Source organism: Desarmillaria tabescens (assembly GCF_030435595.1).
Source record: "Desarmillaria tabescens strain CCBAS 213 chromosome Unknown EV420scaffold_7, whole genome shotgun sequence".
NCBI lineage: Eukaryota > Fungi > Basidiomycota > Agaricomycetes > Agaricales > Physalacriaceae > Desarmillaria > Desarmillaria tabescens.
The window spans coordinates 1,583,721-1,595,288 of record NW_026848306.1 but is presented as its reverse complement, the minus strand read 5'-3'; the positions used below and the strand labels follow the sequence as shown (position 1 = coordinate 1,595,288).

The 11,568-nt window shown below is 48.6% G+C and overlaps 6 protein-coding genes across 6 annotated transcripts; 1 reads left to right on the top strand and 5 right to left on the bottom strand.

Annotated features, from left to right (window-relative positions):
• Positions 1-185: 185 nt before the first annotated feature.
• On the bottom strand, positions 186-743 carry EV420DRAFT_1638920 (GNAT domain-containing protein; the record flags this gene model as incomplete). Its single annotated transcript, XM_060476899.1, has 2 exons — positions 186-554; positions 615-743. The coding sequence occupies 2 exons, from the start codon at positions 741-743 to the stop codon at positions 186-188; spliced, it is 498 nt and encodes a 165-aa protein (XP_060335311.1).
• A 105-nt stretch (positions 744-848) lies between these two features.
• EV420DRAFT_1618816 (uncharacterized protein) lies at positions 849-1,963 on the bottom strand (the record flags this gene model as incomplete). Its single annotated transcript, XM_060475392.1, has 6 exons — positions 849-1,064; positions 1,112-1,170; positions 1,196-1,360; positions 1,411-1,486; positions 1,542-1,901; positions 1,946-1,963. 6 exons carry the CDS (start codon positions 1,961-1,963, stop codon positions 849-851), a joined length of 894 nt encoding a protein of 297 aa, XP_060335310.1.
• Positions 1,964-2,042: 79 nt separating this feature from the next.
• EV420DRAFT_1303881 (ferric reductase NAD binding domain-containing protein) lies at positions 2,043-4,440 on the bottom strand. Its single transcript, XM_060468443.1, has 10 exons — positions 4,087-4,440; positions 3,813-4,033; positions 3,652-3,756; positions 3,499-3,601; positions 3,415-3,448; positions 3,245-3,368; positions 3,146-3,194; positions 2,551-3,092; positions 2,235-2,501; positions 2,043-2,174 (listed from the first exon to the last, which is right to left on the bottom strand). Exons 1-10 carry the CDS (start codon positions 4,308-4,310, stop codon positions 2,050-2,052), a joined length of 1,794 nt encoding a protein of 597 aa, XP_060335309.1. The 5' UTR covers positions 4,311-4,440; the 3' UTR covers positions 2,043-2,049.
• A 1,707-nt stretch (positions 4,441-6,147) lies between these two features.
• On the bottom strand, positions 6,148-8,785 carry EV420DRAFT_1730045 (ferric reductase NAD binding domain-containing protein; the record flags this gene model as incomplete). Its single annotated transcript, XM_060479900.1, has 10 exons — positions 6,148-6,272; positions 6,341-6,604; positions 6,655-7,196; positions 7,250-7,298; positions 7,348-7,471; positions 7,521-7,554; positions 7,605-7,719; positions 7,770-7,862; positions 7,918-8,099; positions 8,289-8,785. The coding sequence occupies 10 exons, from the start codon at positions 8,783-8,785 to the stop codon at positions 6,148-6,150; spliced, it is 2,025 nt and encodes a 674-aa protein (XP_060335308.1).
• Positions 8,786-9,740: 955 nt separating this feature from the next.
• Positions 9,741-10,467, top strand: EV420DRAFT_1119325 (uncharacterized protein). Its single transcript, XM_060465909.1, has 3 exons — positions 9,741-9,764; positions 9,818-9,913; positions 9,965-10,467. Exons 2-3 carry the CDS (start codon positions 9,856-9,858, stop codon positions 10,417-10,419), a joined length of 513 nt encoding a protein of 170 aa, XP_060335307.1. The 5' UTR covers positions 9,741-9,764; positions 9,818-9,855; the 3' UTR covers positions 10,420-10,467.
• On the bottom strand, positions 10,225-11,448 carry EV420DRAFT_1521064 (uncharacterized protein). The gene is made up of 3 exons (XM_060472202.1): positions 10,589-11,448; positions 10,466-10,562; positions 10,225-10,415 (listed from the first exon to the last, which is right to left on the bottom strand). The coding sequence occupies exons 1-2, from the start codon at positions 11,371-11,373 to the stop codon at positions 10,469-10,471; spliced, it is 879 nt and encodes a 292-aa protein (XP_060335306.1). The 5' UTR covers positions 11,374-11,448; the 3' UTR covers positions 10,225-10,415; positions 10,466-10,468.
• Between the last annotated feature and the right edge of the window lie 120 nt (positions 11,449-11,568).

Below are 11,568 nucleotides of genomic sequence, written 5' to 3'. Positions count from 1 at the left end.
GGCCTCGGGTAATAGCTTCAAAGTTGGACAGCTGCTGGAGCGGGAGAAAGTTTTCTTGATATACTAGCTTGAAAGGTTGCTAGCCGTGGTGCAAGAGACGCAGACAGAATTTCCTACTACTTCAATGTTCTTGAAACAAAAAAAAGGCTTTTTTATCTAGTTGAACTACTCGATGCCGTACGCCTTCAGATCCACCATACTCGGTGAGGTGATACGGAACTAGCCTCAAAATTGAACACTCGCAGTAGATGCACCCCACGATCTTCTAATCCCAGCTTCTCAAGAACTCGTCGGCTCGCAGTATTCTTAGCGTCGGTGAACCCAAAAACCTCTTTAACGCCCAACACCTCTGAAGCATAGTCGAGTAGCTTCCTAGCGGCTTCCGTCGCATATCCCTGCCCAGACACCTCGGGGAGCATAGCAAATCCCACGTCGGGTACGGGATACGACTGTTCGGGTGAATCGCCCTTCATTAGGCTCACAATTCCAACATGTTTTGAGGTCTCCTTGAGCGAGACCAAGTACTGGCCGTGCCCGTGGCCGGGCGTGAGTAGCTACGAAGCGCTTTTCGATGAAGGCTTTCGCTTGTTCTGTAGTGGTGATGCCCGTGTTACCACAAGTGGCAATGAAGGAGGGCGAGTTATAAAGTTGAACGAGGAATGCACAGTGAGTGGGGGGAAGTGGGAAGGCAGTAGGAGATATATAGACGATCGGTTTCGATGCGGAAGTTTGGGGTCAGTCATGGCGGTCAATCGTTATCAGTGATTTGCAGGACCATGTGCTCTTTGAGTGAATTAGAATCAAAACGATACAAACAGGAAAAAAGAGATAAGAGATAAACTGACTCTTCACAAGAAACTACCACTCTTCCCAGCGCCGAACCGGTCACCGAGACTCTTTGCATCTCGCAGCATTTTCTGTCGTGTACTGTCATCCATCAAACGGCCACCAATGGACATGTCACGAGTGTGGTCCCAAATAGCCTTGGATGGATCCTCTTCGTCATCATTCTTGCCAGCTGACTTTGCATGAGCATCGACCAATGCCGAGCCGCGAACTTTGCGCTAGAATAAGAGTCAGCGGAGAACGAGCAGATGAGAAAAAGACGCACAGTATGCTCCTCCACGCCCTTCCGGATGCTCTCATCCATCTTCTGCCTCTTCCTTGCCTCTAATGCCTCGTTCAGCACTCATACTGTTGTCAGCATTCACAGCCCGCCGTCGCTTCCCAGACACTTCATCAGCGAGTCGTTGCTGCCTCTCAGCAGGTGTCTCTGTCCACAGGTTATTTTCCGTCTCTTTTGCAGGCGCAGCGGACCGAGCGAACTGCCGAGGTTTGTTGAGTTTTGTGGGGTCCAAGGCTATGGTGGTGATGAACAACGAAAGTATTATAAGACAAGGACAGGCTTACTCCCGAGTAAATCAGAGGATGAAGGAGGCACTAGCATCCATTCGTCTCTTTTGGGTGCTTTAGGCCGAGATGCTTCCTGCATTTACGGTTAGGCACTGGACGTTCAATAGAGTTGAAGGGAATCGACGCACCTCTATTTTCTTCCTACGCTTTTCTTCTTGTTCCATAAATTGCTTGACGCCGTCCGTTTCGTAGGCACTGGTTTGTCCTGTTGATAGCGGTTTCGGTCCTACATCATCATCCGAGTCGTCGTCGTAGGTTGGTAAAGCTGGGCCTTGAACTCGTTTTGGTGGGCCTGATTGACGCGCAGCGAGGAGCTCTGGTGGCAGGGCGGGTGCATAATCATCTTCGTCATCCTCATCATCTTGTTGCTGTTGCTTCACTAGTTCCGGAGGTATTTGAGGACCCACGACCGAAGGGCCAATATCTTCTGCGTCATGTTCATCAGTGTGCTCGCTCCGGTCCAGAAGGTGGGGAGGAATTTCGGGGCCCTATTGAGGACATCGTGGTCGCAAGTCAAGAAAGTCACGGTCACGTGGAAGAGATCAAACATCTTAGTCTAAAGTTATTCTAGACTTTCCCATATGTGCATTCGTAATGATACGTATACTATCTGTGCCGCAGTATATCAACCACCAGCTACCAATCGTAGGCGTCAGTCTGCAGATACATCTCCTTACACGTCGTCCCTTGTCTGAGTATATCGATTTGTACGCCAGCAACGGCATTGCTAACATCAGAAATCATCGATTCCGACCCGCACGCTAAGAAAAGATGTCAGAGAATCTTAATAAGACAAGGGCATTACGATTATTAAAACCTACTGGTTACTGCAACACGTCCTTCCCATGTCTGGGATTTTTCCCGGATAATGTCAAGAAGCTTCGGGCGGCCAGTGTTCCAAAGCACCGGCAGCTCCTCAGAAAAAGACTTCTTCGTGTCACTTGCAAGGACATCATCCGAGCCGCTCTTCGATTCCATCTCCTCTGGTCCGGCACCTATCCCAGTGACGAAAAAGCTTACAGAAACACCGTCGTCGTCGAGGCCTTTAATAGTGTCAGAGATGTATTGTTCCATCTTCTGAAATTGATCTATAGGACACTTAGCAGTCGTTGGATAAGGAAGAAGTGTGATGCTTACCTCTAGACCGAACTGCCCAGACTAACTCAATTTTGCTGCACCGTGTCTTCGCATCGACTTCGCCTTTACGGCATCGAACGAGATCTTGAAAGATGGGCAGAATATACGCGATGCCACTGCCTCCAGCGATGAGCAAAGCCTTGTCGAAAGCTCGGAGTTCTGGCGTTGAATGTCCGAAGGGACCATCGAGGAGAACAAAGAGGTCGCGGCGACCACCAGCTTGTTTACAATAATCTTTGAGAGAACTGGTAAAACCCTTCATAGGCACGATAATGAAAGTCATATCGTTCGGTTGATCGTTGCCGCTCGGTATACTGCTGATAGAGAAGGGGTGGGACTCCAATGGACGTACGCTGAGGAAGCGGATGAACACATGCTGACCGGGGGACCATCGAAGTTTCGTAGGAATACTGAGATGTAACATGCCTGATGGTGTTACATGGACACGGGCAACGTGGATATGGAGGTTGACATATATCATGTAACCAACACGAAGCACAACGCCCCAGGCGAAGACTGCAAATGTCGCGTACATGTAGTACCTGATATCTTGTCATAAGCCGACGATTCAGGCAAATTCATGAATAGGGCTTACCCTCTATCGAGATACTTCCAACAGTGAAGCCACAAGAATCCAAAGTAAACTAGAGAAGACTTGAGAGGCCGTAAACACATTCGAAAGTGTGGAGCTCACCCCCAACAGCGGCAAGATGGAGAATCCAGAAACACTCGTACCCGGCCTTGCGGAAGATTGGAAGGCTAGCACAGCAAAGCCAGATCAATGGTGCTAGAGCGACGAAGCCGGTCCAATAGGCACACTGAAACGATATTTAGATCCAGACTAACAGACTGGCTTGTGCTTACATTGTTGTGAAAACTATAGTTAATTCCGCGTTCCCTAAGAAGACTTTAAGCTGTTGCCATAGCTTATAACGGATACAAGCTTACCGAATGGAGCGTATCGTCATGGAAATGGTGTGTACCAAGGGCATATACAAATGCAAGCCCGCCACTCCTTGATGGAGTACCTGCATCTTCTCGTGGGAGCTACCTGTGCCAGAACATAAGAGTATGTTCAAGAAGGGAAGAAATCAGATCCACCTATCAAAGTACCAATGAAGTTGATTTTGTGTCCGAACACAATAAGAAACGGGAGCATTGCCATGGCCGGCCATTCGCTTCGCAGGCCTAAAGGAGAAGCTCCATCTAGTAAAATTGGTTGGCGAATGTCGAAACATAAAGGATCAGAGCCTGAGGCGTACAAAACGGGGGCCTGTAATAATATGTGTCTGCGAAGCAGTAAAGAGTGGTGAAAAGAAATCCCGCAGCGAGAAGTAACGTCTGGCCCTGGTTTCCTGCAGTGTACCATGGAGAGATGAACCTGTTGACTGAGGTAGGAATGCGAGGGTACGCAAGCAGTCGAAAGAGGGCATAGAATTTATCTTGTAGGGTCAGAGATTGCGACGTTGACCCAACAGCGAGGCTATGGTATAATCTATTAGGATATCTACTCACAGAAGAGGACTGATTACCCACCTGCGTCGCTGAAGAATCCTGAAGTGAATATTAAACAAGATCGCAATGAAGATGGTGACGGCAAAGAAGTATAATTCGCAATGGCCGTATTCTACAGACGAAGCCCAAGGTTCATGGGTAGATTGGTACGCCGTCTTCTCTGCGGAGGTAGGGACGTAATGGCCATTGTAGTACGACCCCGCCGCTGGATCTTGGGACATTCGAGCATGTAGAAGTGAATCCATAGCGACTGGAACCCCAGAGAAAACGCTGAAGCCGGCAGAGAGACGAGCAACAGACGTCTTCGACTACTTTGTATGGTGCTGAATTTATACATCCAGATAATCTAGGCGAGGTTTCCATGGCCAGCCAAGCCAATTCAAGTAGCACCGAAGACCGAGATTTCCGCCCCTGCCCAAATGCGGCAATGATCGGGACCTAGAAATTAGAAAATTTATCGCGTGCTGTGACACGGCATAGGTCGGCACAATTTGACGAAGGGATTCCCCATAGACTTACCATTAGAAACGCAATGGAGAATCCCAAGAGGGCGATACCATGAAGTTAGGAAGTAGGAAGGCTCTGGGATGTCTGTGGATGGAGAAGGGGAAGGGGAAGAGTAGCCTGGCATGGTAAAGGACAAAATACTTTGCCGACAAAGATTTGTATCGGAACTGAAGCAGAATGAGGCAGTTTTTTTCTTAGTCAGCGTCACTAGGCCAATCGCAAAAAGGCGGAGGGCGAAAATCACGCAATCGCCGAGCGGCGAGACCTATATAAAGCTCTATCTAAATTGCTTAACTTTTCTCTTCCCCTCACTATGCTTGTCGCCTGCTGCGTTTCTTTCTTGTCTTCCTTGGGCTGGTCTCCTCTTGCGACTTCGTGGTTAAACTCTCCTTCACTATTTGAGGATTCGTCTTTATCACTACTTGGCTTTCTCTTCGCACTATTTCGTTCATTCGACGTCTGGTGCCGGGATGATGGTGGCAGTCCTGGGTGTACTCCCTGCTCTTGCTAGCTCTCATTGCCATCTTCAAGATGCATAAAAGGTCTTGCCCTCTATTCTAGCTGTTCATTGCGCTTACCATCACCTGAAAGTAACCTAGTTATTGTACCCTGTCCAAGTGTCGTCATTCCCGACGGTCTGCATGATCTAGCTTTATCCATTAAAGAGTAGCTCGCCATTTTGTTTCTCCGCGCCAGTGTTCCTCGTGGACTTCTCCAACTGCTTCCATGTTGATATCCGCTGTCGTTACAGACCGTCTGTGACGCTCTAATCGATGCGCTTGATGGCGCGATACCGCATGATAGTTACAGAAAATCGTGTGTTGCCAGCGGGTCGCCGTTCCATTCGGGTCCCGCCCAATTCGGGGCACATTCGGAGCCTACGCCCTCCGTAATGTATCTGGGTGTACTTACCAGGTGATGTCCCGCCGCCACTGTCATTCCGACAAATTGGCAATCCTCAGAAAGGAAGAATTTTTATTCTGATCACTGACCCTAAGTGTTCCACTTCTGTGAGTAATCAAAGTTCTTGACACCCTTCCAGGTTATGGCGGTCTTGACATTGAATCATTAGGATCTATGCTGTACAGATTCACTATTGTCGTATTTTCCCGCGCCTTTACAAGTTTTTAGACCGACATTGGATCACTAGACGAAATATACTCAGACCTATCAGAGTGGATGGACACACTTCTCAGCGTTGATGATACATAAGCAACAAGACAGCAAACACGCCGTTATGAACCGACGTTACTTGCAGTACTATACAAGTATACCGCAGGATTACGCCGAGATCTTGGATCCGGGATGTCACTGGGAACTATCCTTTGCTTGCTTGACTTTCGGTTTTACACCAACCGTCACGCAAAGACAGTACGCGATTTCCCTCTCAGCCTCGCAATCATTGCATCATCCAATCAAGTCAAAATCCTCGTCTTCATTGGTGTGCTCGCTCCGATCCAGCATCGGGGAATAATTTGGGCCTGCTGAGGAAGTAAAACATTGACGGTCTAAACTTATTCTAGACATAATCTGCTTCTCCATACATTCATAACGGATATGTATAATTTACCAGCGCTACCAACCATAAGCGTCAGTCTGCAGATACATCTCTTGACATGTCGTCTTTCTTTGGAGTATATCGATTTGTACGCCGGCAACGGTATTGCTGACATCAGATATGATCGATTCCGACCCGCATGCTGGCGAAGGAAGGAAGGAAGTTGGTCTTATCAGTGTGGCTAGCGAAATAAGCATTATCAAAACTCACTGGTTACTGCAACACGTCCTTCCCATATCTGGGATTTTTCCCGGATAATGTCAGGTAGGTTTGGGCGGCCAGCGTGCCAAAGCGCCGGTAACGCCTCAGACAATGACTTCTCTTTCGCATCACCTACAAAGTCATCATCCGAGCTGCTTTCTATCCCCTCTGACCTAATATCTTTCCCGGTGACGAAAAAGCTTACAGAAACACCGTCGTCGTTGAGGCCTTTAATAGTGTCAGCGATGTATTGTTCCATCTTCTGAAATTGATCTATAGGACACTTAGCAGTCGTTGGATAAGGAAGAAAGTGTGATGCTTACCTCTAGACCGAACTACCCAAACTAACTCAATTTTGTTGCACCGTGTCTTCGCACCGACTTCGCCTTTACGGCACCGGACGAGATCTTGAAAGATGGGCAGAATATACGCGATGCCACTGCCTCCAGCGATGAGCAAAGCCTTGTCGAAAGCTCGGAGTTCTGGCGTTGAATGTCCGAAGGGACCATCGAGGAGAACAAAGAGGTCGCGGCGACCACCAGCTTGTTTACAATAATCTTTGAGAGAACTGGTGAAACCCTTCATAGGTACGATGTAAAAGGACATCTCGTTCGGTTGGTCGTTGCCATTCAGTATGGTAGTGATGGAGAAAGGGTGGGACTCCAATGGACGTACACTGAGGAAACGAAGGAATATATGCTGACCGGGGGACCATCGAAGTTTCGTAGGAATACGGAGATGTAATATGCCTGATGGTGTTACATGGACACGGGCGACGTGGATATGGAGGTTGACATATATCATGTAACCAACACGAAGCACAACGCCCCAGGCGAAGACTGCAAATGTCGCATACATGTAGTCTCTGGTATCTTGTCATAAGTCGAGGGTTCTGGCAAGATCATGAATAAGACTTACCCTCCGTCGAGGGAATCCCAGCAGTGAAGCCACAAGAATCCAAAGTACACTAGAAAGACATGAGAAGCAGCGGGAACATTCAATAACACGAAGCTCACTGCCAACAGCTACAAGATGAAGAATCCAGAAACACTCGTACCCGGCCTTGCGGAAGATTGGAAGGCTGGCACAGCAAAGCCAGATCAACGGCGCCAGAGCAATGAAACCGGTATAGTACGAATCCTGAAACGGAATTTAGACTCACGACTACTTGTTGGCTTGTCCTACTCACATTATTCCAAAAGTCATAGCGAATTCCGCGTTCCCTAAGAAGACTTTAAGCTGTTGCCATAGCTTATAACGGATACAAGCTTACCGAATGGAGCGTATCGTCATGGAAATGGTGTGTACCAAGGACATATACAAATGCAAGCCCGCCACTCCTTGATGGAGTACCTGCATCTTCTCGTGGGAGCTACCTATATCAAAATCTAAGTGTATGTTCAAGAAGGCAAGCAAATATGTGCACCTATCAAAGTACCAATGAAGTTGATTTTGTGAGCGAATACAATGAGAAATGGGAGCATCGCCATGGCCAGCCATTCGCTTCGCAGGCCAAGAGGGGAAGATCCGTCTAGGAAAATCGGTTGATGAGTATCAAGTCGAAAAGAACTGAATCGACAGCGTACAAAACGGGGGCCTGTAGTAATATGTGTCGGCGAAGCAGTAAAGGGTGGTGAAAAGAAATCCCGCAGCGAGAAGTAACGTCTGGCCCTGGTTTCCTGCAGTGTACCACGGAGAGATGAACCTGTTGGACTGAGATAGGAATGCGTGGATACGTGAGAAGTCGAAAGAGGGCGTAGGATTTATCCTGCAAGGTCAGCGCTTGAGATGCTGACGCAGCGGCGAGGCTACGGCACCGTGTATCAGGAAATTTACATGAAGAAAATGAAGATATTACTCGCCTGCGTCGCTGAAGAATCCTGAAGTGAACATTAAACAAGATCGCAATGAAGATGGTCACGGCGAAGAAGTATAATCCGTAATAGCCGTATTTTACAGATGAAGCCCAGGTTCACGGGTTGATTGGTACTCTGTCACTTCTGCGGAGGTAGGGACGTAATGGCCATTGTAATACGTTCCCGGGACTAGATCTCCGGACATTCGAGCATACAAAGGTGAATCCATAGCGACTGGAACCCCAAGAAACACAGTGGTACCAGCAAAAGGATAATAGGGATTTGTAACTACATCGTATGGCGCTGAATTTATATCACCAGATAAATTAGGCGAAGCAGCACCAGATGTAAACTGAGATTCGGGCAAGATTCGGGTTTCCGCCCCTGCCCAAATGCAGTAATCATCGGGACCAGAAAATTTGTAGTGTGACTGTGACAAAGTACAGGCCGGCACCAATCTGACGAAGGGATTCCCCATAGACTTACCATTAGAAACGCAATGGGGAATCCCAAGAGGGCGATACCATGAAGTTAGGAAGTAGGAAGGCTCTGAGATGTCTGTGGGTGGAGAAGGGGAAGGGGAAGAGTAGCCTGGCATGGTAAGGACAAAATACTTTGCCGACAAAGATTTGTATCGGAACTGAAGCAGAATGAGGCAATTTTTCGCTTAGTCAGCATCACTAGGCCAATGGCAAAAAAGCGGAGGGCGAAAATGACGCAACCCAGACCTATATAAAGCTCGTCTATCTAAACGTTTATCTTTTCTCTTCCTCCACTATCACCTGAGCTGCGTTTCCTCCTTGTCTCCTTGGGTTGGTCTACACCCTCGGCGCTCAGCTCGTATGCAGGACATCGTTAATGTTGCCTTTACTTTCTGAGGCACTGTCATTGCCGGGTTATCACCTCTACTTGGCTTCCTCTTTATCATTGAGGTCGTTTGAGGTCTAGCGTCCGCGAGCCGTTCTATGGCATAGTCTCTGTTCTAGCTAGCTCCCTTCACCATCTTCAGGATGTCTGAAATACCAACTGTTCGTTGCTCTTGCCATCACCTAAGATTAGCTGGCACCACACTCTCTGTGCAAGTCCTCCATCTGATTTTTGTGTTGTCATTCCTGAAGGTTGACTTGATCCTTTTTACATCAAAGAGGAGATCGATTGTTTGTTTCTCCGCGCCTTCGTTCCTCGTGCACGTCTACGTCTCTGCTTCCGTATCAAAATCTCCGTCTCCGCTGTCGTTACAGACCGTCTCTAATCGATGAACTTGATGGGGTGATATCGGATGCTAGTTCCTGGAAACCGTGTGTTGAGCAGGAGGCCGTTCCAATCGGTTTTTGCCTTCATCCTGGGCACAAGGTCTTCGCGATCTGTATCCATGCGCCTGCAGTCAGTCCTTGATGCTCCGTGTGATGTTTTATTGCCAGTAACACCGACAAATTGGCGATCCGCAGTAGTGCTTCCGCTTTTGTGACCTTTGGAATCGGAATGTTTTGACACCCTCCTAACTGAAAGGGATTTTGAATTGAATCATTGAGATTATTATCGGGTTTAAATAAGGGCTGTTTACACTAGTCTAATTGGTACGAGATCGCGTAACTCAGGTCTCCCCCCCATATCTCACGTTTTTCCGCAGACGTCGGGCCGCTCCCTCAGCGCGTAGCCTTCCATTGTATGCGGTCTCAGCCTCCCACGGGAGCCTCTCCCGGAGTCTCAACCGTCTCACCAGTGAGTACGTGTCACCTGAATGCCGGTGGCACAGCGGAATCTAACGGGCTTCTAGTTTCTTCGCCATGCCTCTCTTTCTCCCGGACTATATCTCCCTGGTGGTCTCAGTGGGAGCGCTTATCACTCTCGTTGAATCACCAGGTACGTTCCGTCTTTCTCGTAGTGTTTCCTTTAGCTTACGTTTCGCTCTCGTCGAATCGACAGAGCTTTCGTGTTTTTAGCACCCACCCTGGACAGTACTCTTCTTACCTTCGACATGGACAATTCGGACTAGCGGACGGACTTATTCATGAACACTTGCTTCGTTTACAAACTCATGTACAGTACTGTCTCCCTCCCAGCGCTCACACACGCGGAGGCTGGTTTCTCAAATTGGACTTGTGCCAAAAGGGTGATTTTTTGGTAAACTCGTACGATCGGTCGGACACTCGTCGACCAATTAGCACTGTACAGATTCACTATTGTCGCGATTTTCCTGCTTTTAGACCGTTACATTCAAATGATCACTAAATGTAATCAATGGAATGAATATACTAAAACCTTTTAGAGTACACACCTCTCAGCGGCGATGATACATAAGCAGTAAAGCGACAGACACGCCGCCTACTATGAATCCCAACGTAGCTGGCAGTACCGTGGAACTACCATGGGGACTGCATCAAGATCCTGGCAGGTCGACTGAGGGTTATCCTTCCCTTGCTTGACTTTCGGTTTTCCACCAACGTCATGCAAAGACGGTACGCGATTCCGCTCCCACCCTTCATCAAGCAACCTCGCAATCATTGCATCGTCCAGTTGAGTCAAATCCTCCATGTCCCACTCGTTGCATAGTTGAGACATCCACTTCATCCTGCGTCGACTAACAGCTCCTCCAATGCCAGGTGCACGCTCCTTCAGGCGGACCCTCAACTCTCCAACTCGCCTGATGGCCTCGCCTTCATAGCCGCCTAAGGCGGCACTGAGTTTTGACTTGAGTAATGCTGCTATTCTGGGACCAGATCCGTTGGTCGATATCATGATCTGCAAGGGACCATCGCGTATCTGAGCACCAAAGTAGAAGTCGCATAGATCAGGTATGTCTGCAGCGTTGACGGGTATTCTTTGCTCGCGGCACAGCTCGACGATTTGGCGTGAACTGCTGGGATCGTCGAGAGCAGTAAGGACCATGTCCATCTTGTAGAGTTCTGCGGGCCCAGAGAAACGACGGTCATAGTATGTGATACGGTCCGGATATAGTTCAATGAATCGCTTGGTTCGAGGGTGAAGGGCCCTTGGCTGGAGCGAGAATAACGATCTTTGCGTCCGCGGAAAGAACGGCTTCAATGCGTCCTGACGCGACTTCTCCCCCGCCGACGATGAGAACAGTTTTGCCCTTGAGCTGCCAGGCGACGAGCAGAGACAACCCGCCGAGATTTGACGAGATGGATGGGTCCGAAGGAGAAACAGAATATCTGCAAAGGACATTGGGAGGAATGGACGACGAGTGGACGACGAAGTGAACAGAAACTGGACTAGACCGCAAGTGACGATGACGTCATAATTTGCATGTGATTGGCATCACTTTGAGTGGCCCCTATTCTCGCTGCCAGCGGCTGCGCCCGCCTAGGCTAGGAGAGGGAATATAATGACAGGCTTTGGAACAGCAATTGCAAAGGGCCA